The 23,798-nt window shown below is 41.4% G+C and overlaps 1 protein-coding gene across 5 annotated transcripts in view; it reads right to left on the bottom strand.

Annotated features, from left to right (window-relative positions):
- GRB10 (growth factor receptor bound protein 10) overlaps positions 1-23,798 on the bottom strand; it is a 134,074-nt gene that overhangs the window by 8,930 nt on the left and 101,346 nt on the right. For 4 of the 5 annotated variants that reach the window (XM_032442452.1, XM_032442451.1, XM_015854324.2 and 1 more), the window contains 8 exons: positions 17,568-17,724; positions 12,089-12,204; positions 9,889-9,963; positions 6,398-6,535; positions 5,649-5,759; positions 3,886-3,984; positions 1,416-1,493; positions 646-762 (listed from right to left, as the gene is read on the bottom strand). In XM_032442452.1, the coding sequence (XP_032298343.1) occupies positions 646-762; positions 1,416-1,493; positions 3,886-3,984; positions 5,649-5,759; positions 6,398-6,535; positions 9,889-9,963; positions 12,089-12,204; positions 17,568-17,724 (891 nt within the window). Of the gene's footprint in view, positions 1-277; positions 422-645; positions 763-1,415; positions 1,494-3,885; positions 3,985-5,648; positions 5,760-6,397; positions 6,536-9,888; positions 9,964-12,088; positions 12,205-17,567; positions 17,725-23,798 lie in introns of all 5 variants that reach the window. The other variant, XR_004306091.1, reaches the window with a different exon arrangement.

Genomic DNA, 23,798 nt, shown 5'->3' with positions numbered 1-23,798 from the left:
ATAAAAAAAGAAAAGAAAAAAATATGACAGAAAAAAAGAAAAGTCTGATATGTTTCTGCTCAGGCAAAATACTGGGCACTCAGTAAATCAAGCAGTATTTCCCTCCCGTACATAAAGCACTAGCTAGTGCTCCAGTGATGACTCCTATTCCCTAAGAGACGAGCATGGGGGAAAACTTGTACTGCAGCTGCCTGTCCACAAGACACTATAAACAAATTACATCAGTTTTCATTGCAAGAGGTTCTGCCTCTTGTATATTTTCTGCAATTAAACTTACTGGGAGCAAGCCATTAGTCAGAGCCCCAGACTCTTCCATGTGGGGAAGCATTTAATTTGACATATTCCTCCTCAGAGACTGGTTTTGCAAACTGGCAGTAAAGTTCTGGTGAGTCTGCTTTCCCCCTCAACTTTCCTCTGGACACTAGGGGGACAGAGAAGCAGTGGTAGAAGGTTGTTGTGAATGTGACAGTTTCGCTAAAGATGGATATCGACTTTCAGATCTGCATGCTTGCAGTGTGATTGTTTTAGGTCGGATCTAAGCTATACTGTGACCAGCACTGCACTAGTATCATAGCACACTCTGTGTCTTGGCTCTCAACAGACACTGATGAAAAAAATAAATAGAAAAGAAGAGAAAATAGCTACCCTCCAAGCATGTCCTTCTTCCATGGCAGCACTCTGTGCTTCAACAGGATTTTCAATAACTCTTCCTATTTGCCCCGAAAAATCCATTGCTACTAGTGAGTTTTCAGATACACTTCTCTGAAAAGGAATTTTCACTTGTTTCAAAAAACAGGGAAAGAAAAAACCAACTTGAGAGAGTTTCATTTCAAAACGTTTTACTTTCAGAAGACTTTCCGAAGCTATCCTTTAACAACATGGGAAACACATCTATTTTTCTTTTCCTTGAAAAGCATTAACAGACACAAAAATACATGGTTTTTCTTTATAGGCCATATGGAAGGGAGAAGATCCAAAGTCTCTGTTGTTCAGGTTGCCCACTTGCCCTGTTACCATATCCCACTCACTTCCAGGGCCAGCTGGGATCCAAATATAGCATCTTCAGTTTTAGATAGCTAACAGTCAGCTTTTGGCCCAACACTTTTTATGAGATTTAAGAGTGTGTTTTGCCAGACCTAAGCTGGCTTCTGCAGGGACAGCCAGATGTCTCTGTGCTGTACATCTCTAAGTGACTGGCATATCCAAGATTTTTCAATCACGTGGATAATGTAAACCTAAGATAAGTGGAGAGCCAGCTACATAAATTGTACTCATAGGAAATGTGAACTTGACATTGATTTGCTACATAATGCTGGATTTACATTTCTTAGTGTAAAATTTTCCACTTTTAAAATGCAAAAGTCAGTACATCTTTTTAAGCATGATACGTTAAGGAAACAAAGGTCATTACTTACAACTGGAGTGGAAAAGTGTGGAAGCATGGCTTTTCTCTGCTGGGGTATTCTGTAATTCTGATACAGCAGCATTCCATACTGTCAACAGAAAAGCAAACAAATCGTTATGCAAAGGTATACCCTAGAAAAAGAAACGTGTATTGATTCCACTTACACTGGAACAAGGTGCTGTCACTTTATGTCCATGATCAGAAACTGTCCCAGAGCAATTTGCATTGAGGAATAGTGATTGGCAGGTGGGAATAGAGCAATAAGTATGCACAATAACTTTATTTAAAAGATAGCGCTTCTACAAGATTGAGCAAGATACACAGCTCATCTCTGCCACTCTCAGCTACTAACATATATTCCTTATAGAATATAAGCTTTCACTCAAGGTCCAAATATCACCTCCCCCTCTTTTTACCCTCCAATAATTTGAGCTTAAACATATGTACATATGCATAAGAAGTCTAGTAAAAGATAACACAAAGATGAACTCAGCTTTCACAATGTTATAAAGCTTTCTAATTCACTCAATGTTTTAATAAATTTTGACAGAAAGTAACACCTCCAGTATTTTTCTCATCCTTAAAAAGCGAGTGAACTACTCATATCCGTCCTTCACTGAGATCAATTTTAGAAACACTGGTAGCTTGGGCAGCACTCAGTGCCTTCCCAAGAGGGGCACAGCTGAAGTACATCAACATTGCTTACAGAATGTTCTAATTGAAGTTGTGTATGTAATTTTGCTAACGAGGTAAAACCTCGTTATTATTACCAAAAGCTGAATGTGCAGGTAAATAAAAAGGAGAGCCACAGCTGTAGCTGCGAGGCACAGCCTTAATTTTCCCTGACTACATGCCCTTAATCATCTTTCACTGCATGATACACAGTCTACCCAAAGAAAGGAAGAGATAACTGTAGTAAACATTTGTCACATCTTAAGAACAGACTAACAAGACAAAGCTTTGAAAGCTGCTGGGGTGGGAAATAAAAGACATTCATGCAACACAGCCCAATCTCAGGAAGCATTCAAGGCCAAGCTGAATGGAGGGCACTGGGCAGCCTGATGGTTGGCAATCCTGACCGCGGCAGGAGGGTTGGAACTAGGTGATCTTTAGTATCACTTCCAACCTAGGCCATCCTATGATTTAACGATTCCACAATCTCTGGAGCTCTTCCTCTACCCCAGGAAGCCACAAAACCACATACCCATTGACACACCTGCTCCCCATCAGCACCCTAGTCACTGCGTGGAAATGTGCCTTCAGCAGGTAGTCCTGCAGTGCTGGTGGGGAGAAGGGCATTTTGCTGGAGAGGTCTGGAGTGGAGTGGAACACACAGGTTTTGCTGATGTGACCTGATTCTTAAGTAGGAAAAGCAACTGTAGTCACTTGGGTGAGAGACCAAGCAGATGGAGCCCACAGTGGCCTCAGGGAACATCCCAGCATAACCTTGAAGCTGTGTCCCCTAGTGCTTGCTCACAGCACTAATGATGACAGAACTCATCTCGCACACAGCTTGGCAGACAGCAGTCACAGACAGCACAGACTGCAGTGTCTGGGGACAGCCCTGTTCTCAGACATAAAGGGATTTTGTGGCTGGCCCTATCTGAGTACCCAGAATTCTGTGTTTACTATAGAAAGAGCTACAGTTGACTGAGTTCAGGGTTTCCATTCCTGTTTTGGTGGATGTGTATCTAGTATGGGGTACTATAGTACCAGTTTGTGTGTGCCTGTACTTACATTTCTTTGTTAGATTTTGAAACAAGAGTACTAGAGAGTAAGATAAATGCATGGAAGAGAAGTGGGATTTTCATGGACAACCCATTAGAGAAAACCCAGATATATTTTATATATTTAATTTTTTTGTAGGTATGTATTCCCTTTAACATGATGTAGGACTGAGTCAGGTAGAAAGAAGAAAGTAATAGTTCTTTTCAAAGGAGCATCTTCAGGAATAGATTTTAAAAGAAAAGAACTTCTGCTTCCATCAGTACAAAATAACCAACTTTCTCCTCAGTACTTCCTACAGTGATTTTGTTTAAAAAGTACTGGGAAGCCTCTTTCCATATTATCAAGAAATTTAATTACTTAGTCTCAGGTCTGAATAACTTTAACGTAGAGACAGAGGCTTATTTTTGTTATTTAACTTGTTTCTGAACCTTCAGAAAAAAATAATAATAACTGAAAAAACTCAGAAGTCAAAAAACACTCTGTTCTAGGTGATATATTCACTTACCATAATCAAAATACTACTTATACAGTAGCTCTGAAATTATACTGGATTCATATGCACAGAGGATTCATCTGAGTGCAGTGCTTAAAAGTTCGGGAGGGACAGTTCTATCTCACATGCCGCTCTTAGCCCTGATATTTTGGAGGTAGATGACGTTCAAGAACATGCAGGTATTTTTTAATAAGCAAAAAAAAATGGCAACTGCAACTTGACAACAGGTATAGCTGTATTTACAGAAGAAATCTGATACCTTGAGGAGTCGAAAGGCAGTCATCCAGCATGTCCTACTTTGCTCATCTTCAGCACACAGCAACCTCAGTTCCTTCGTTTCATTTCTTACTCTGTTGGGCTATAGAGGATTAGAAAGAACTCAGCTCCATTCAGTAAAAACCAACAACACTGTAAATTTACTGTAAAGTAAAGGCAAATATAGTAAATGTCTACGAACTGGTCAGAGAAGGCTTACATCGCCCTGAATTCAAGCTCATCAGAAGTCAAACAAGTTTTGAATGAAATTACTTTCTTTGCTTGATCCAGCAAGATAAACTTCAGAGCTCTGTAATACTCTACAATTCTTGCAGTATATAGGAACAAGGTACTCAAGTCATTTCAGAAGGAGAAACAAAGAGCGTACCTGTTTTTTATTTGTTTGGAAACTCAAAGTTTCAGTAACTGATCCTAAACCACACAGACGCCTTCAAGAGTCAGAAATAGACAGAAACCAGATCCTTCCCTTCCATGCCCTCTTTGCTATACCACCATCATTCCCATACAGTCATCACTCTGGAAGTTCTCCTGCAGTTTAAAGCTTTTCCTGCTGTTTATGTTCAGATTTTTATGTATCTCCCTGCGCAGTACTCTCATCATCTCCACATGCGGGCCTCCATGTTGCAAGCATCACAGAGCAGCCCCTCACAACTTTCCAACCTAATGCACTCAGTTGCTGGTTGTGGCAGCTTCTGAAGCTGACCATAAATAAAGTGCCCAGTACATGTAGGAGATGACAGGCTTTATCCTGAATGGACCAGAAATGCCTACCTTGCCACGATGCTGCCCTGCAGAGAAAGAGAGAGTGCTTGGGCTCTTCCCACTGAGTACCTTCCCAAATGTCTGCTTCCATCAGTTCAGTACATATCCTTAGGCAGCCTCTACTAAGTCAAACCAATACAGTCTAGCTCCAGAACAGTTGCTAGGAAGGAGATGACTTCATTGCTGTCAATAAAACCAGCTCCCATCCATATTTCCTTGACAGAAAATGAGATGGAGCTTTGAAGTACTTTTACTGACATTTTAGTGGCAGCACATAAAAGGGACAACTCTGGATGCGATCCGATCAGGAAAGAGCTTATGCTGCTATGCCTTACTCTTCTTCCTCCATAAAAATAAATCGTACAAGTATATGCATGTACTAGAGAAAGAGAATCTCTAAAGAAAGCAAATTAATAATAATCCTAAATGCTAAGAAATCTTCTGAACTGATCTGGGTATTCTTGCAAAAAAATACAACCCTATCCATCGGCACAACAGTTTTAAAATCCTTAACAGCAACTGCTTATTTGTATTTCCTATCTTCCATGACAATCCTTCACTTTAAATAAATGCAAACCTCTGGCCCATGATTATGGTAGTTAGACGAGATCACAGTTTGATCCTTGCTGCTACACAGTTTTGGTACTCACTGCCCAGAGAAACTTTCCTGTTCCATCAGAGTACTAGGAAAAAATGATTTCATATGTAAGGTGAACCAAGGCCACCTCACAGGCACACCATGCTTCAGCACCGAGCTGATCCTGCACAGAAATTTCCCAATCCAAAGAAGCAACAGACAAAGTGTTAAAAATGTCACATAAAATGATGGCAAGATTCATAGGACGTCTGCCAAACAAAAGACTTTCAAGATCAGGTCTTCCTGACAGAAATACTTGCAGACTTTTACATACATCCCATTTAGCTGGCAGGGCTCTGAGCTACTGTCACCATCTTGTTATTCTGAAAGAACTTTGTGAGATTTACCTTTATACAAAATCCATACTCTGCAGGTGCATTGTACAACTTCTTGCCTGCTATCAATGAGAAGATATTGCTGTCTTCTAGGTCAGCCAACAATTGCAAATGTCTTGGCTCCTGCAGAAGTAATGTGTTTTAGAACATATAAGAATAAGCTTCTGGAACACCTTTCTGCAAGCACTGCAATCTCGAAAGACCAACATCCAACAGAGGGCAGTATGTGAACGCTCTGCTCCTCTCAGAAAGCCCGAAGTGGACATTGCAAGTTGCTATGCCTACTAGCCTACTAGTAGCCTGTCAGCCTACTAGCCTAAGGTGCTTCATAGAAGAAGTTGACAAGATAATTATTCAAATGCACTGAATTGAAAGTGGCATTGCCTATTTCATTGCTTCTGGAAACTCTGAAAATTAGATAATGCCAAATATTTTTCAAAGTATCATTTAAAATAAATTCATCAACAACATGTTTGAACAGTAAGATTTTTCTTGTTAACCTTGTTAAGATGACTTCAGCAAACACAATTCTGTTGTCTGGCCAGGTTGACTTTATTGTGTAACAAAGTTACAAAGCCACTGTCATAAACTGAGAGTCCAAGACTTGCTTTCATTTGATCATGGTTTGCTTATCCTTTTCTATGCAATAAAAAGGGAAACACTTTGTGCAGATATTTAAAAATAAACAGGAAAAAAATCCACTGTAAAAGAAGAAACTCCTTTCACATGTTAGTAGTGTGCAAGTTCTTTTTTAATCTTACCTTTGAAGTTCCTTTTGTAGAACAATAAAGTCCTGACCTCCTCAAACACACATACAATTTCTTCCATGATTTCCTACCCAGCTCTTTCACGTGCAAGAAACCTTGTATTTCAGGACAGCTACTGGAGTTTAGAAAGTTCTGTTGGAGAGGAAAACATAACTGATAACTGTCCTACACATTTATCATAAAATTGACATTTTTCTTTGCAGAAAAGACAGGCAAATTGCAAGCCACTTCACTGGCTTCAGGCATAGTTTCACTGTATGCTTAAATTGACCTACATGTTTAAACTGATTTACAGCCAAAATGGACATTCCTTCTCCTCCCATCGCATCTACTTGGATAACTTTCTGTTATCTCCTTTGTGCCATGACTAGCAGCTTCAGCGATGCAAATCCAGATGAACTGCTGTTCAAACCCTCCCCAACCCAGAACAGTTAATGGCCTGACAGATAAATGAAATGTGCAGAGACATCCAGTCTCCACACAGCTTCAACCGGAGGTAATCCAGCTGCACAGCCAGGGCACAGAACAGCAACTATCAGTGGGAGCTACAGTTGGACTGGTTTGAATGCAGATTTGAAGCAGGAACCTTAATTAGGGTGTTTCTGAAGCAGAATCTCAGTATTTATTATACAGCAGGTTTTTCTACAGTACTGTAAAAACAATTCAAGTTCACATACTCTCATTTTCCTGTTTTCTCTGTGAATACTTAAATCTCCAAAAGACTAAACCCTTCTCTGCATCCTCATTCAACTTGTGTTTGGCCCGAAAGGACACAAATTAAGCTTATTCTTTATTTAAAGAAAATAATGCCTCATCCATACTATTCAGCCAACTAGTCTAACTTGGAAACATTGGCCAAAATCTGCAGCTTTAGCCAAAATTTTAGAGTGGGAACAGCCTATTGCAGGATTTCCCATACCAAAGTCCTGTACAGCATATATGCACCTGCCCCAGGATGAGAGGTATGTCAGGCCTAGGGGGCTGGACTTGATCACCTCCTGAGGCCTATTCCAACCCCTGCAATTCTGTGATTCTGTGACAACAGAGTATATAAGTCAAATGAAAACTTGGAGCAGTAAAATAAATGTCAGCAATGATACTACACCTCCAGATCCAGAAGTATATAAGTTCTTGGCATAATTAGAGGGACCACATATGGAATCATTTGATTTGCCGTATGTCAAAGGAAGGAAGTATTAACTATGGTTAGCCAGTTGATGGATTGTTCCTTTACTACAGTGGGCTAGATTTTTAAATGACAGAGAGCTTGGTAAGTAATTTAAATGCCAAACTCTTAATAAATTCACGTAATAGGAAGAAAAATTCATAAGACCTGTTGGTCTAGATGCCTCTGAAATGTATTTTGGTATTATTTTGTAGGCAATGCTCACAGAAAACAAACCAAAAACCATTGCTCTGTTAGAATTTTTGTTGCATTAAAATGTACTTGTTTTTCATTACCCTCCCAAACAGACTAGAAAAGAATAGTCAAAATTCTTGCTATTTGTACTATAGATTTACTTCTCAGCTCTGAAAATTAGAGACCAGATGCAGGTACTATTCTCTCCAAAGGCAGCTAAACTACAGTCCAGGCAGATAAAACCAAAAGCAATCTAAGATGCAAGATTTTTGTATATCTGAGCAAGACTAACATCAGAGAAAACAGATCCCACCCTAATTAATGCTATTGTTAAGACTAGAAATATTAGCTCTTAAAGCTGAGCATGGTATTCTAAAATGATGCTCAAATTCTTTCCTATATTCTGCGTAATTAAAAAACCACATGATATTCTCGCATTATGACTAAAGAGAATGTATCCACCCTCTCTGCCCAACTCTCTTGCACTGTTAATCCCCATGAGTCAACGCTTTTCCAGGACTGCACCTAACTGAACCTTCCCAGAAGCAAACTCTATGATTTCACAATATTGTACAGTTTTGCTTTGCCTCTGAAGACACACTAGGCTCCAAATGTTCAAAAATGTCTTGCTCTTTTAGTCAGTCCTTCTTCTCATCCTAACACGCAAACCTGATTCCACACTTAATACTGATAGATAAAGGGTCCAAGGTGTATTCACTTCTATTCCTACAGTTTGGGTTCCTGATTACCACGCTATAAAGCACTGGAAGGAGTGCTTGCCCATTCAGAGTGCTTTCTCCCTGTCTGGCCCACATCTCTGCAGATTACCCAGCCTGAGTAAGTAGGCCATGAAGTACTTGTGTGGCGACATGAAGGAGAAGTTCCTGCTCTAGAAGTATTTAGTGCGCCATGAAAAGCAGGGTCCTAATTAGAGAAGTACGAGTGCAAAGTTGACCCAAGGACATTTGACCTTATTGCACGTGACTTTCAATTTTAATTACAGGACCTGTCTTTTTGCTTCCCAGCTGAAAATGCACGCTAATGCATTAAGATCTTTTTGATGAAAAATGGAACCAGTATTTAATAGATTTTAAAGTATTAGAGGTCCAAATGAGCAAACTAGTTCACAAGCGAGCAGAAGATTGAATTTTACCAAGTAGTCAATGTGAATTTGCACATGTGCAAAATGACAGAAATGAGTTGTTATTTGTACTTTCTTCATATACTTGAGCCTTCAGCTTTATAATTTTCCTGTGTTATCCATGGTACATGTTATTCGCGTCTTCCAGGCACCACTGTCTTATATACTGAATGTGGTATTATTTAACAGTGTGTTTTAATTTGACCTCAACACACCTGTGAGTTGAATGTCTCCTATTTGAGAAAGTGATTGAAGGTGAAGAACGTTTGTCTAGAGGGTTTAGGATGGCATCCTTAAAAGTAGCCCTTCAGCACTGTCCTCAGAGATTGTCTGACTGCACCTCAGCTCCTTCATGAGCAAGCAAAAAACTGTACAGTGACATCAAAACTTCAGTAAAAACTCAGGGCACGCACAAGTCACTGCCACCCAGATTACAGAGCTACACCAACACACGGGCACAGGGTACACACACCTGTAATTTAGGCTGGGAAGCTTTACATGGGATAACTTTGCAAATAATACACCTCAAGTTTTCTGTAACTATCTGCACTTAGTTTGGTTACTTTAAAAAATACTTGATGTGTTAGTATTAGGAACCCAAAGCATAACCTAGGACTTCTATCTGAACTATTGATGGACGTCAGCAATGGGGAAGCAGCTCCTAGCACAACACTAGAGAAGGAGAGAAAGTCCTTTAGTGACTGATACACAGAGGTGGCTGCCTCTGGGTACCCACAGAGCATTTACCTGAGAAAGCTCAAAAACCATGGAACAAATACTTATGAAAACCGCTACGAACACTTTGAGTTTGTAACATACACCTCAAAGCCAATGAGTTAGCTCTTTGTCAGGTTCAGCATTAATAATACATGCTAACTAACCGGTCTTTCCCCAACCAGCCATCTCTAGACTTTCGAATTCCCCTTTCCCTGCAACTCTCCCCTACAATTCCAAAACCTTGTGCACACAGATAACTTACAGTACCTGCAGAAGTTGTGACTGTGGAATACTGCCATTTGTTTGTTGGCACCAGGCAACCATTTGCTCTGGAAAGAAATTCTAAACACAAAAAGAGGGAAAAAAAAAAAAAAAAAAAGTCATATTTTATTTGTACACTTATATTATATAGAATCATAATTGTTCCAATCATAATTTTGTCAAACTATCATTCTTAATCAACTTGGAGACCTCTTTTCACACAAAGTAACACTAAGGCTTTCAAATGCCATTCTTTCCTTCCTTCTGGTCACCAAAGCTGTAAGCCATGAGGCCATGCAGACAGAATTTGGATTTTTAAACATCCTGTACACAGTATTTCCTAAGTCCACTTTCCCAATGCTTCCTCTTCTCCTAAGGGCTTTCTGGGTCTTTAAAGGTCTCTACTTTCTAGGCAGGGACAGTTCTGCATGCCAGGTATTCAACAGCTCTTGTTTATTGCACATTTTCCCACTGAATTCCCATATTCACCTCCCTATCCAGGAAGACTATCTCATGAACAAACTCCGTAACTCCACTAGCCACATGGAAGATACAGAGCAGGAGAAACAAAGAGATACCTCTAACTTGCAGAGCCAAACAAGATAAAAATGCATGAAAAGAAATCTCATGTGGGAATGCCGCAGAATCTCCAGTAAGTACTTCTAGCTTTGATAATACTCCTGTTATCCAAAATACAGTTCTTCGCTGTTCCATCTAAAACCTGCTCAGTTCCATCACAACACATAGCATGAATTGCCATTCTGAGATTTTAAGTATGAAGGCCTATGAGTGACTGCTGATGCTTTCAGTTGGTTGTTCAACAGTGAGTTTATACTGAGGACTTCAAACTTTTCAATTCATCTTTTGTAAAACCTACCCCTGTATCTATTTGCATTTCAGGATGATATAACACAGTCCAAAATTTTTTCTTGTAATGATCAGTCAGTGGTGTGTTCTAGGAAATGAAATACTAAAAACTTAAAAAGGATGTGTTCAATAATTCTGACTGATGTCACATTCCCCGCTTCACATGCTACATTTGTATAATGTCAAAGTAAGGATCTACCCTCTTCTCCCCCATCCTGTCATCACAAAGCAAATATTTCATAACACAGAGTGCTTCTGCAGACATTTTAATTTTCAGGCCTTCTCTTCAATATCTCATTCACGCTGAAACTTTACATCACAGAAGTCAAACAGCTCCTTGCTAAACAGATGACTTGATTTACATTTTTTTCCTCCAGTTCTCCTTTTCCTTTACCATGTTTAAAAATGCTCATGTAATTCAGTACAATTCCATTAAATCAGTCTTGAAATATTTCAACATTATTTCAAGCATGAAGACACGCAGAAATGCCTGAAATAAAACAATGACTGCAACAAGATGAATAACAACAAAAAATGTTCTAGTTGAAAACATTACCACTCTTCAGGCAATATAGATTTCAGTCTTTAAGGCACAAAGAGAAGCACTGAAAAGAAATCACTCTTCTGCCAGGTAGGCTGCACAATGAATTATGAAAGCTAACATTTACCAGCTTCTTTGAGAAGAAACAGTGCCATATGGCAATAGCTAATGCAATGGATAGGAAGCATTTGCATTCTTAAACCAAAAGAATGATTTATTCTCAGACTGCAAGAGTCTGGGACTGAATGCCAAGCATTCTGTGTCTTACTCCCCTACTCTGTTATTAATTATAACATACCACATTAAACTATGTGCTAGCTCTTATGATCCCAAACATTCTGTAAAACACTCAGGTGCTCATTGGTGATCAGAAGTTCAACAGAAGTGCAAAATTACAAACGTTTTGTGTGCAGGAAGGTTTCAAGCAGTAAATCAAGGCATGAGTTCCAAAGCAAGCACTAACAAATGACAAATGTGCGTGGAGGAACGTATGTGAGGATGCAGCAGTTGTGCCCGACTGTCCATGAGAAAGAAAACTAATTTCTCACCTGCAACAAATTCTGCAATGAGTTTCCATGTGACCTCAGGCATCTTTTTGCTTCTGGCACCAGAAATGCCAGACTGACACAAAGTCTGTTCTAATCTAAACCTTCTTTAGATTGTCTTCCCTTCAACTGTTTAGACAGTTGTACTGACATAGATGGATCATAATAGATCTTTTAAGACCCAGCAGTGCCCATCACTGTTCCTGCAACCTGTCCTCCTCTGCAGTGCAAACAATGAAACAGAAAGACTCACCATGGGATTTTTGAAAAACTCATATTTTGCGTAATTCTTCCTGAACAAAAATTTGCTTTCACTTCCCATTGTGGACTCAACTTGAACTATGAGCTCGTGATCTTCCAAGCATCTCTCTGTGGAAAAAGAACATACTGTTACCACACAACCGACCAGAAGAAGCAGAAAAATCATCTTCCAGAGAGTATTAGTAAAAGCAACTTAGTATACTTCCATTACCTTCACTGAAGTTAACAAAGCATTTTATAGCTTTCAAATCACACTGTCATGAGATTTTAAAGAAACTAGGGCTTAAATATTACAAAGTTGAATGGCAGAGTTTGTTGGGGCTACACAAGAATGGACTGCTGAGAAAAGAAAGAACAAGATTTTGTTGTGTGCCTCACTGCCTGTCAGTAGCTTAAATAACACACACTAATCTTTTCCTCTGTGTTTTCTATTTTCTGTGGAACTGGAAACATGGAAAGATTTAAGGGGAAAAAATAGTGAAAAGGCCACTGTTAGGTCTTAAGTTACTGTGGAAATACAGTGTCTTATTTGACTATGCTCTACAAAAATAGTCCATTTCAAGGTGAACTTCAGGCCCGTATTGTAGATGCTAGACAATGGGGTTTATTATGAAAAAGGTCACAGGATCTACTTCACAAGAATACTGACAGAGACAAATGTTTTGTACACATGACAGGGCAATTTTCTGCTCTACATTTGGTTACAAGGTAACTCCCATAACCAGTACTTCTTTGGTCAATAGAATGACACATCAAAGCATGATCAGATAGCTTAACAAATCCAATTCACTGAAAGCAGTAACTCAAAAGAAGGCGACTGGCCTAAGTGTACACTACTTAATGAAATCATTATCTTGGCAAACCTTCAAAAGTTTCTACGAAAATATGTAATGTTCTTCAAAAGTCTCCTAGCCAGTACTTTCCTCTTGTATAGAGCAGGGAATGAAAAGTGAGGTCAAACAAAAAATGACTTTCACGTAGCTCTAAATAAATCACATGTTTAGATAGCCCCTTCATATTCCTGCATCCCTGCGTTCTCACAATTAGAAATGCCAGGCAGCCACCTGGGTTCTCTTGGGGAATGGATATAAAACAACTGGTATCTCAAAAAGCAGCACGTTCTTGAATGTCACTTGAATTACTTGACTTGGCATAATAATGTTCTTTGAAAATTTAACTCCTCTCTGAATGATCCCATTGTCTTTCACCTGCACTTAGACTGTCAGTCATCACCATCTCATTGATGAATTCACAATTTGCCACGCTATTGTGATGTCCAGCTTTTCTACAGGTTGCATTTGCAAGGAGTTAATACTGAAAATTTTCCACATTTGGTGGCTCTTACAGTAAGAGCTGCTTCCTGATGCATTAGCCATAACACCACTTCTAGGGATAGTTCTTTGACTAATGTACACTGGAATACTACCATTGATATAACTCAATGACATTTTACACTATCAGAGTCCTCATCACCTAAATCCCACCACATTATCCTAGAGGCTTCACAGGTGAAGTTTCAAATATTGCAACTGATCTATTACTATTGTCATGGCTTTAAGAAACTGCTTAGCTCAAATCTCCTCTCTTCACGCCATGAGGAAGATGGCGGGATTTTGAGGGTAGATGGTCTTTCTGTTGTTGTATTGGGTTTTGGTTTTTTTTTGGTTCAAAAATTCACTAAATTATATTGATAGTAATCTTCATCACAGTATGAACCCTGAAAGACATGTTCTACTGCTGGATGCTTCTGTTACCTCACAAAGTTGTGAGGAACACTGCTTTCCTAACACACTGTAGACTTGCCTAAAGGCAGGGACAAACCATGTCTTCTTTCTCCTGCAGTACAGAAGAACAGTTGTCAGTGTGGCATTCTGATTGTTAGTTTGCATAAATACACACAGTGATCGTGCATTAGGTGCTTCATATAACTGGCAAAGAGGTATATCTTCCCTGGTTCAAGATCCTTTTGACATCTTGTGTTGATATTTCTGTTGATTTAATGTTGACATATTTATTTTGACAGTGCAAGCCATCCTGAAGAAAAGGTGCAAGCGTTCATAGCCCAAGCGTGTAAAAGGAAGCTAATCTTGGTTGGTTTGCTACTATTCCATTATGGCTGAATACTTGGAAAGTCTGGGGCAATTTGTACTTGGTTAGTGCAAGTGGCATGGAATGCTACTTTTGTAGCATTCTTCTTTTGTAGAAGAATGCTTTGAGCTTTCTTCTACAAAATCAGAAACACAGATGTCAGCCTGTTCAGTTCAATAGGTCGGTTTGTCCTCAATTGTCATTGCAGCAAAAGTGACCAGAAATCTCTCTCTGTTTATTGGATAGGACCAACTCAGCCTCCTCTACGCAGGTGCTGGAGGGACAGAACATACTTCTTTTTTCCTCCAAACTGCCCTGTATTACCAACTAAACATACACAGAAATGTGGAACTGACACAAGGTGGGAAAATCAGTCAGATTCCATTCTGAACCACACACAGGCATGTCCCATAATTAGTGTGAAATAGCCCACCCCCTTTTTGTATTTTAGTAAGCAGTGTGGTTTACGCTTTTAATTTGTTCACATTAAGGCAAATCAAATTCAATATACGTGCAAACAAAAATATATATACATGAAACTCTGCATTATTATTTCCATTAATTTCTAATACAGATATCTCATCCCCTTATATTAGTGATAGTTAAGAATGGAGTAGTACTAAAAGAACAGCACATTTAAGAAGTTAGGTATATTTCCAGATACAACTGAAACAACATAATGAAGTTTCGCACTGCTTACATCTTGACCACAAAGCATTTTAGATACAAGTGGCAAAGTGCAGCAGCAATTATTTACACATGTCAAATCTAAGCGAGTCTCATGATAGATTGCCACCATTGCCTCCAGAGAAAGCAAAAAAAATCTGTGCAATCCAATAGCTGCTATTTCCAAGCATGCATGTTGTTTGGAAGACAATTGAGTATGTGTGGAAAGTTACCAATTAGAGGAAGACTCCTAAAAAACTGGGACCTAGAAGATCACCACAGTGATAACTATGCAATAGAGTTGAAGATTTACTCTTGTCCTCAGCCTGCCCAGTGTTAAAAGATGAACTGGTTCTGCTAACAGAACTCTTTAAAAACCAATGTTAGGCAAGCCCAAGGAAAAGAAGTTAAATGAAAGGAATTTGCTTCTTTTGGTGGGCTTCTGGATAGCCACCTACAGCATCAAGTCATCAAGGATATCTCAATATGTCTTTTATAGAAACACAGAATTCTTGCTGCTCTGAAAACATTTTTCTTTCCACACTGCTAAGTTTCTATTCTTCATTGCTTCATACTTCTGCTACATCAGATGTGCTATAAGCAATCTTAATTTTAGAGGGGGAAATATGGAACTTCGGGCAGCTACTGGTATCTTCATCTGAGGTGAGGAGATTAGTATTTGACATACATAGGGTGCCACTTAGGTCACCGAGAACCTGGAAGTAAGCAGTCACATAGCAGAACTCAAACTGCAGCGACAAGAGGGTGAACAGCTAGAAGTTGGTATTTGAAGCTCATTGCATGTGTTGCAATGAATGCTTTGGTTCCTGAAAGATGAATTTTGATCCCCTTCTCTGCCCTCATCCCTTCAAACACCAAACCTATAAAATCTGTATCATGTCTTTTCCACACTTGAAACGTTAGCCTTATGCCCTCAAACAATGCGCTGCTTTGCGCGGCCTTAAGCTATGGAGCCTGGGGACAAAGTCTGGTAGCTGCTGGCGTCACTGCCTACACCCCTACTTCTGTGGGACAGCCTTTGTGCTCCGCTGAGAGCGAGAGCCCCGAGACAGGCAGGCTCTAATGTATATAAATGCAGCTGATAAGTATCTTGCTCTTTTCCCATCATTGTTAATTACCAAGTTATTTGTGTGTAAACAGAAGCTTTTGATTTCCTAATCAGCCTCCTGCCTGTTTCATTCAGAGATGTCACACACCAGAGTTTGACAGCACAATTAGTCACCATGGAAGCTATTGTGATGTCACAAACACTGAATTGTGGCATCATTGAATGAATCTGGCAGGAGAAGGATGTTGGTTACAAAGGAGAAGGCTTCTGTTTACACAATACCTTGGTAATCAGCAATGATGGGAAAGGGAATATACCAAAAGGGAGCCTGGTAGTTTAATGAGCATTGATAAAACTCCACATTTATAAAGGCTGTTAGGAGTGTGCATATGGCACATGAAGCAAAGGACATAAAGATTCTGTAATTCATACCTTAATTCTTCACCTCATCCTATGTCCTCAAAACCAAAAGTATATCACAGCCATATACAAACACTTCCTATTATTTTTTTCACACATTTATATATTAGGATATATATTCAATTAAAACCCCTGAATAATCAGAATATCCTGCAATTCCGCTTTTTTTTTTCCCCCCCATTTTTTTTTTCTTCTTTTTGAGTGCTGTTCTGTGAAGCAGTGAATCTGTGTTTAGCAATGTCAACACGGGGTACTACATTTCCAGTGAATTCTTTTTTATTTGTAAGGATTCTGAATTGCATTTTTAGAACTAAAGAACTCTGTTAGCTACAGACAGCAGTCACAGTTCTAGTGCTATTGACTGCAGCTTACAGTTTGTCTTCCTTGACTTCCAGAAAAAGACTCACCATTAAGCATATCAACTAATACTCCAAATGCTACACTTTTTAAAAGCATAATCCTATGGCAGAGTCACAGACAGCACATCTGAGAAATCTGTAGTTGCATGCTGTGCATCAGAGCCATGCAACTCATCACAGCCACAAAATAACAGGAAAAGCAAGACTGAAAAATACAACATTCAGTTGGGTACTGTAATTAAATCGATTTGCAGTGTTATTTAACTCCCCAGAGTTTTTCTCTTCTTGCTGTCTTCTTGGAACTGTAACCATGACACCTTAATTCCAGTCAGGTGAAGAATGCTGCCTGGGGAGCAGATGCCACCACCGGTCCGGGGACTGCCTGTGTACTCAGCGGTGCCATCGCTTTTTCCTTCCCGGGTCAAGTTTGGCTGCCCCCTGCTCCCTCCCCCACCCCCACTACAGCTTTCATAAGCACTGCTGTGGGCATTCGAAACCGAGTGTGCTCGTTCAGGGCTCCGGCTGGTGATGAGCTGAGCTGAGCTGTTCACAGGACCAGCGCTCCATGGATCAGGCTTAATTTGCCTAAGCTGTTTATGTGCAATAGCTTCAGACACAGCAAGGTAGCAACAGAGCTCTATAGTGAGGATTAGACAGTTACTGTTATTTTTAAAAATAAAAATAGAAGATGGGAAACAAGAGAAAAGCTTAACACAACAAATCGCAATACACAAAAAGCATGTATGTGGCTTCAGCTAATGTCATACACAAAAGCAGCAGAAAGGAAATGATCCAGCTGAAAGCGCATTCACACGAACCACACGTCATGTCCCCAGGTAACCACGCCACCCCTTTTAACCATTCCCTACCTAATCCTAGGTGAGGGTGATGCTCCACTAGAGTCCAGCTGTTATCATCCACACAATGACTTTTGTAAACCAGCAGCTGGCAGAGGTCCCTGGCTGTCATGTCTGCTAGAATCTCGACCACTTTGCTCGTTCCATCTTCACTAAAGACTTTTACATCCTGCAACATAAAGGGTACACTTACAGATCAGCAGCTCTGGAAAGAGGCAAACCGCACAGCCACTGCCTGACGGAGTGAGTCCTCGTCGTGCCTGGGCTCGGGGCGCGGCAGGAGGGACACGTCGGGTGGGCGTGTGGCACTGGGTGGCACTGGGCAGCACTGGTGGCGAGGCCTTGGCCTCCTGCCCCTCCCCCAGTGCCTCCCTGCACCAGACAAAGATGAAGCAGCGTTAATAGGACCACATAGACAGGAACAAGCCGGCAGCAGGTTCTTTATCGGGCTGTGTGAGGAAAGCAAATGTGAAAAAGAATGAAGGGAATGAGTGCTCCTGCAGGGTTCTGGTGTGCAGGAAGGCGGATGTGGTGGGCACCCGCTGTTCTCCCATCGGTGAGGTTGGAGGCTTCTGGACGCTGGCAGGGCGGCAGGCTGGGACCCTGGGGATAAAATGGCTCATGGAGCCCTGCTAACTTTGGGCCAACGTGCCGGGGAAGTGCCATGCGTGGCTCAGCACACGCAGTGCTCTCCATTCTTGACTTCTCAATCCTGGATTCCGAGTGCTTTGGAACCAAACCTGCCTGACCCACACATCCCAGATAATAAAAGAGAGAAAGAGCAAGTCAGGAACCTTCTCCCCACCTCCTGGATTACACGGATGCTCTCCTCTTGGCATTGTTCTGCTCAGACACGACACAGACACACTTGCTGTGGAATTATGTCCCCCACCAACCCACAGCTTGATGCCGGAGAGGAACCCCCTGCTTCCAACGCTGCATTCTGCCCGGAGAAGACAAACCTAACAAAAACCTGGAGGGTAATCCGAGACGGAAAATCTTACCTCAGCAGCACGTAAGAGGCAGCAGTCGGAAGAACAAGATGGCATTTTAAACACAGATCGCCTCTTGGCAGAGAGTTTGCTCTGCTGCCGGCCTCTGGGCCGGGCCGGGCCCTGCCCGCTCCACACCTGTCGCCTCCCTGCCCTGGCTGCGGAGCGAAGCGGCCCTGCCGAGCTCCGCTCAAAGGGTTACACGCAACCTTTGCGGTAGTGAATCAAACCACACCGCGCAGACCAATCCTAGCCCTCCCTCCGACTGATGTAATCGTTTCCCACACACTATCAGACTTCCAAATTATTCCCGCCCCCCCCCCACCCCTCCCATACAACAACAAAAAACTTACAAAGGAAACCCACTTTCGCTCCCGCCGGCCTGCGGGCACCCCTCCGGCAGCCTGAAAAGTTCCAGGGATGGGAAGCCCCGCGGCCGCTGCAGCCCAGAGGGAGGAGTCAGCCTGGCCAGCAAAAAGTTGTCTTTAAAAAAGAGCGCTCTGATCCGGGCGAGCAAACCGCAAACCCAACAGCAAGTGAGACAGAAAGTTCCTGCTTGAGATTGCTTTCAAGCAGGGAAAGAGGAGGCAATAATACCCATTTAATTCAATTTCTTTATTGACTACTTTCCCGTTGCAATCGACTGAAAAGGAATTACATGAGTGAAAAGAAATCCCTCCTGCTTTCTGCAGGGTGCTGAAAGACACCAGCGGGTGCTGTCCCTCGCAGACATCCCAAGCAGCTCCTCACTAGGCCTTGCTGAGCCTGGGGGGGGGGGGTGAGGCTGCACCCAGTGCCTGCCGCTGACTGCGTTTCTATCAAGGATGCCTCTTGCAGATTAGAGTAAGCTGTACAACCACCATGTTCCTACGAATGGCAAGACTTGGTGGGGTACGGCCAATGGAAGAAACCTGCTGCTACCTTTCAGACCCACTCAGGTCATGCTTCCTCATGCTCCTACCCATCCCTCCTTGCCCTGTGTGCAGCCTGACACCAGCTCTGGGGTAGTACTCTGGCATCTCACTGCACAGACACCAGCAGAGCTGTGTCAAAGACCCCACCATTCTTATGGCCATGGCTGGAAGCAGTGGTGCTCTGTTATGGTGCCTTTAAAGCCAAAGGACAAGCTGCATGCAGGAATTAAGAAGTTAGCATCACTGACTATTAATAGTGCTGTGTTTGCCATCAAGGACAGCGCAAGGCCGCGTACTGCCACTGACATCAGGGATATAAAAGACTCCATCAGCAGCAGATGGAACGGCCTGAGCTGAACCTGACAACAGAGGACGAGAGGAGCGAGGTGAAACCCCATCCCTCTGCAGAGGCGAGACCGCCAAGGTCCCAGAGAGGCTGATGCAAAGTGTAAGAGGATGCCTTGCCCTGCAGAGTGCTGTGGAGCACGACCTACAGCCACAGCAGAGGCACTGACTCACAGTAAGGATTCAGCTCAAAACTTTCTGACACTTCCAGCAACAAAAGAGGCAGATAACAATATTTCACTAGCAGAGGGGTCTCAAAGTGAGTTGGTTCAATCCAACCCTCACACACTTCCTATCATCTCAACCCCTCCCCCCCCCCCCCCTTTTTTTTACCACTTTAAAACATGAAAGGTTCCCCTTTCCAACTTCTTCCATCAGAAACATTATTTCACTTGCAAAATGTATTTGGAACTTAATATCTGCAAAGGAAAATGAAGCAGAACTCATTCTGAAAGAAAGCACTGCAATAATGAAGTCGCTTAGCCTGCAGCGGGGTTCAGAAAGTTACCCTGACACTTTCACTCTGCATCCCTCAGAGAAATGCAGTGAGATACAACAGCACCGCCTGCAACAGTGATTTACAAAAGGCCCCAATTACGTCAGCAGCACAAGGCACCTTCTATTCAAAATTAAGGTTAAGAATGCTAAGCCAACCAGAGCACTATATTGGCTGAACATTCAGTGCTTTACAGCGCAGAGGAGCAGATAACAGACTGCACCATTGTTCTGCGAGGAATTCTTCCCTCCAGCTTCTTCTTCTTCTTCTTTTTTTTTTTTTTTTCCTTTTTTTTTTTTTTTTTTTTTTTCCTTAAAGACAAAGACTTAAAAATTAAAAATTTAAAAGAACATCAATATTCACCACTTCACTAGTTCCATATAATGGGTTGTGTATCAGGAGTGCCCTCATGGTTATTTCATCTGCCAGCCTCAGCTCCTCAACCTCATAGTACCAAATGGAGTATTTTGCGTGCGTCAAGTAATGTAAACAGCACTAGGAGAGAGGACAAAAAAGTAAACCCAGTTGTGTCACCATCACATTACTTTCCTCCTCCTTCTCCAATTTTATATTTGTGCTATTTTCTTTTCATGTGCAAAAGAAAACTTAAAAGCATATAAAATTATCACCAAAAAACAAACAAACAAACAAACAAAAAAAACCCCAAACAACAACAACAACAACAACAACAAAAACCAACCCTCAGGCTTTGAAGAGAAGTTATACTGACAATCTTTGGAGCAAATGGATCAGCTTTTGCACTGTACAATCTGAAACAGATTACAGTGTAATTGACACCAGTGTCAAACAACCTCTGCTGTCCTGGACTCTGACTCCCAGCTGAATCTACCAGCTGAGTCTAAGGAGAGAGCACTGATGATGAGAGACCATCAGATAGCAACCTAGCAGAGAAAAGACTTCTGTATGTTAGTTCTTCACAAGGTTTCCTTTGTATCAGCCAAACATCGCAGGAAGCCATTAAAATACATTGAAGAGTCATTTCAGCTTTCTGTTGTACCAGAGACCGTGCAAACAGCATCAATGCAGCAAGTTTTGATATTCGTCCTCAAAATTCACTTGTTTGTTCAGACTTGAGAAGCACACCACCACCGATGTTAATAAAAAAGTGAACTGAAATGCATGTACCTTGCACAAGCAGGAAGAGTGACTTATTCCTGATGGCACTTATGTCACAGGCAGGTACACCAAGATTGCACCATTTTGGTCATTTTTCTCAACTCTCTGCATTCATGGGCTTACGAGAGTAGAATCAAAGTTGTTGAAAGTTCAGGGAAACTTTCGGTCAACCCAAAGCTGCTGAAGACTGCAGCTTTGCAGGCACATTACCCTAGAATTGCTAATTGCATATCTGAATTGTAACAGGAAGGTAGCTGGGGCTTGCTTCCTGGAGCTGTAACCTTTGGTAAAGAAAAGCCCCTAAGCACGATCTGTGCACACCTGCAAAGCAAGCAGCTCAACCAGCCCCAGCCCTGCAGAACCACCCAGTTGTGTGTCGTCGTCCCCCCCCCCCCTCGGTGCCCAGCAGCACTGAGGCAGCTTTGCGAAGTGAGGGAATTTCAAGTGCTGCAATGAAATAAATATATAGGTCAACCTTGTGGCTCTTTTTGCCTCCTTTGTTGCACAGCTCATGCAGGAAAGAAAGCCCTTCAAACAAACTGCAGCAGTAATAGCAATAATTTGCAGATAGGACCACTTGTATCCAAGTCATTAGACAGCACTTATTTAAAAAAAAAAAATAAAAAAAAAAAGTGAGTTATTTGATCATTGCTTTTTTGCTCTCCACATACAAACATAAAACCCTAGGAAATGCTGAGGTTAAGGTTCTCATAGCAACATTAACTCTCTCATCTGGCATATACTATATTTAGGTACACATTTAGCAGCCTATGAACAACAAAGGAGAACAATTGTTGTAAGATCAAGATCTTACTCTTTGACTTTCATATTCACAGTAGCAATCAAAAGAAAAGGGAAGGAAAAAAAAAAAAAAAAGGACTTGTCAATGTTCTAAAACTCCTGTTCTGTCCCTCTCTGCTGGGGTATCAAATTTTATACCCATTTAAAAGAGCAAGGAGAACAACGTGACATGAAGGTGAATTGTCACATGATCAGCAGTCATCAAATGCCAATATTAAAGCCATAAAATTTCTGAGGGTTGTGGCAGCAAGACAGGTTTTGGGAACCACAGCAAGATGGGCAGAGACATGGTGGGATTAGCGCCCCATTCGAGTAAGAATCTATATTTGTATTCCAGCGCTTCAGACCTGCTCATGTACAGACACTCCGGCCCAGACTCACCCCAGGTAATTTTAGAGAGTTAAATTCCTCTTCAAGCTCGGGGACAGAGACAGGGTAACTTAAGAGCGAAACCACATGATAAAGGCATTTGTCTCTGCTCACTGCAGAGAGAAACCAGGCTCCTATCTTGGGACCTCAGTTGGATGCCTTAAGCTATACTGGCTGGATTCAGGCCTTGGTGACTAATCAAGCAAACACGTCTCCCTACACGACTGGCATCACTACAGACTGCAATTGTTGACATTTGAGCTTAAAAAAAATTATCCGGTGTGTGATGTTGCATATACACAAAGCATATTTAAAAGAACTCACAGGATGAGAACATTTGGTGTCCGATTAAAGTTTAAAACCAGAACACCGTGAAATCAAACCAAAGCTTTCTCTCTCTCTTCTCATTCAAAACCACGTGTGAAAATGGCCATTTGTTACAGACACACCTGACAAAATCTATACTTACAGTTTCCATCTTCTCAAAACTTCAGGTTCTAATGCCCTCTTTATAAGCTTAGGCTTGTGCCATAATTGTGCCAAAGCTTCAAAAATCTCAGCTGTTTACATGGAAAGGTGTGAACTGCGCCATGTGCTTTGAAGAAAAAAAATGCACCGTGCACATTTTCACGACATAGGCACTGCCTGTGCAACGAAAGATTTATTCCAGCATGTACTCAACATATTTGAAGGCTGAAGGTTTGGAAACTGCAAGTTGCTACCCTGTAATTTCCATATTTTACAAATAAATAGGAGAATGCAGATTTAAGTGCTACATGCCTACATACAGACAACACACTGATTTTCTGTCAGTATCTTCTAAAGCTGCTTCTCTCTTTCCCACTTTGGTTTAATGCTCACACACTCAGTTAAGTCATTTGACCTATTTGACATTTCTCTGTCTTCCCACTCAATTCCTCCTTTGCCTCTGGTAATTTACAGGTAAAAGAAAAGAGAAAGACTAATTTTCAATCATCGCAACAGTATAACAATAGGCCTTTATGAATTTTGCTGAAGCTTCTGGGTTATCTGCAGGATACTGGAGGTGAGAAAACCGAGGAAGGAATTCAGACAGGTTTTGAAAAAATTGCTGGCATTAGAGTAGAGAGAAGAAGAAGATTCTCTGCCATAGAGAAGGCATCCCATCCGCCAGCTCACCCAGTCCTGACTTGAGGCCCAGGCTGCTGGT

Source organism: Coturnix japonica, chromosome 2, assembly GCF_001577835.2.
Source record: "Coturnix japonica isolate 7356 chromosome 2, Coturnix japonica 2.1, whole genome shotgun sequence".
In the NCBI taxonomy this organism is placed as follows: domain Eukaryota; kingdom Metazoa; phylum Chordata; class Aves; order Galliformes; family Phasianidae; genus Coturnix; species Coturnix japonica.
This window is presented reverse-complemented; position numbering and strand designations above follow the sequence as displayed.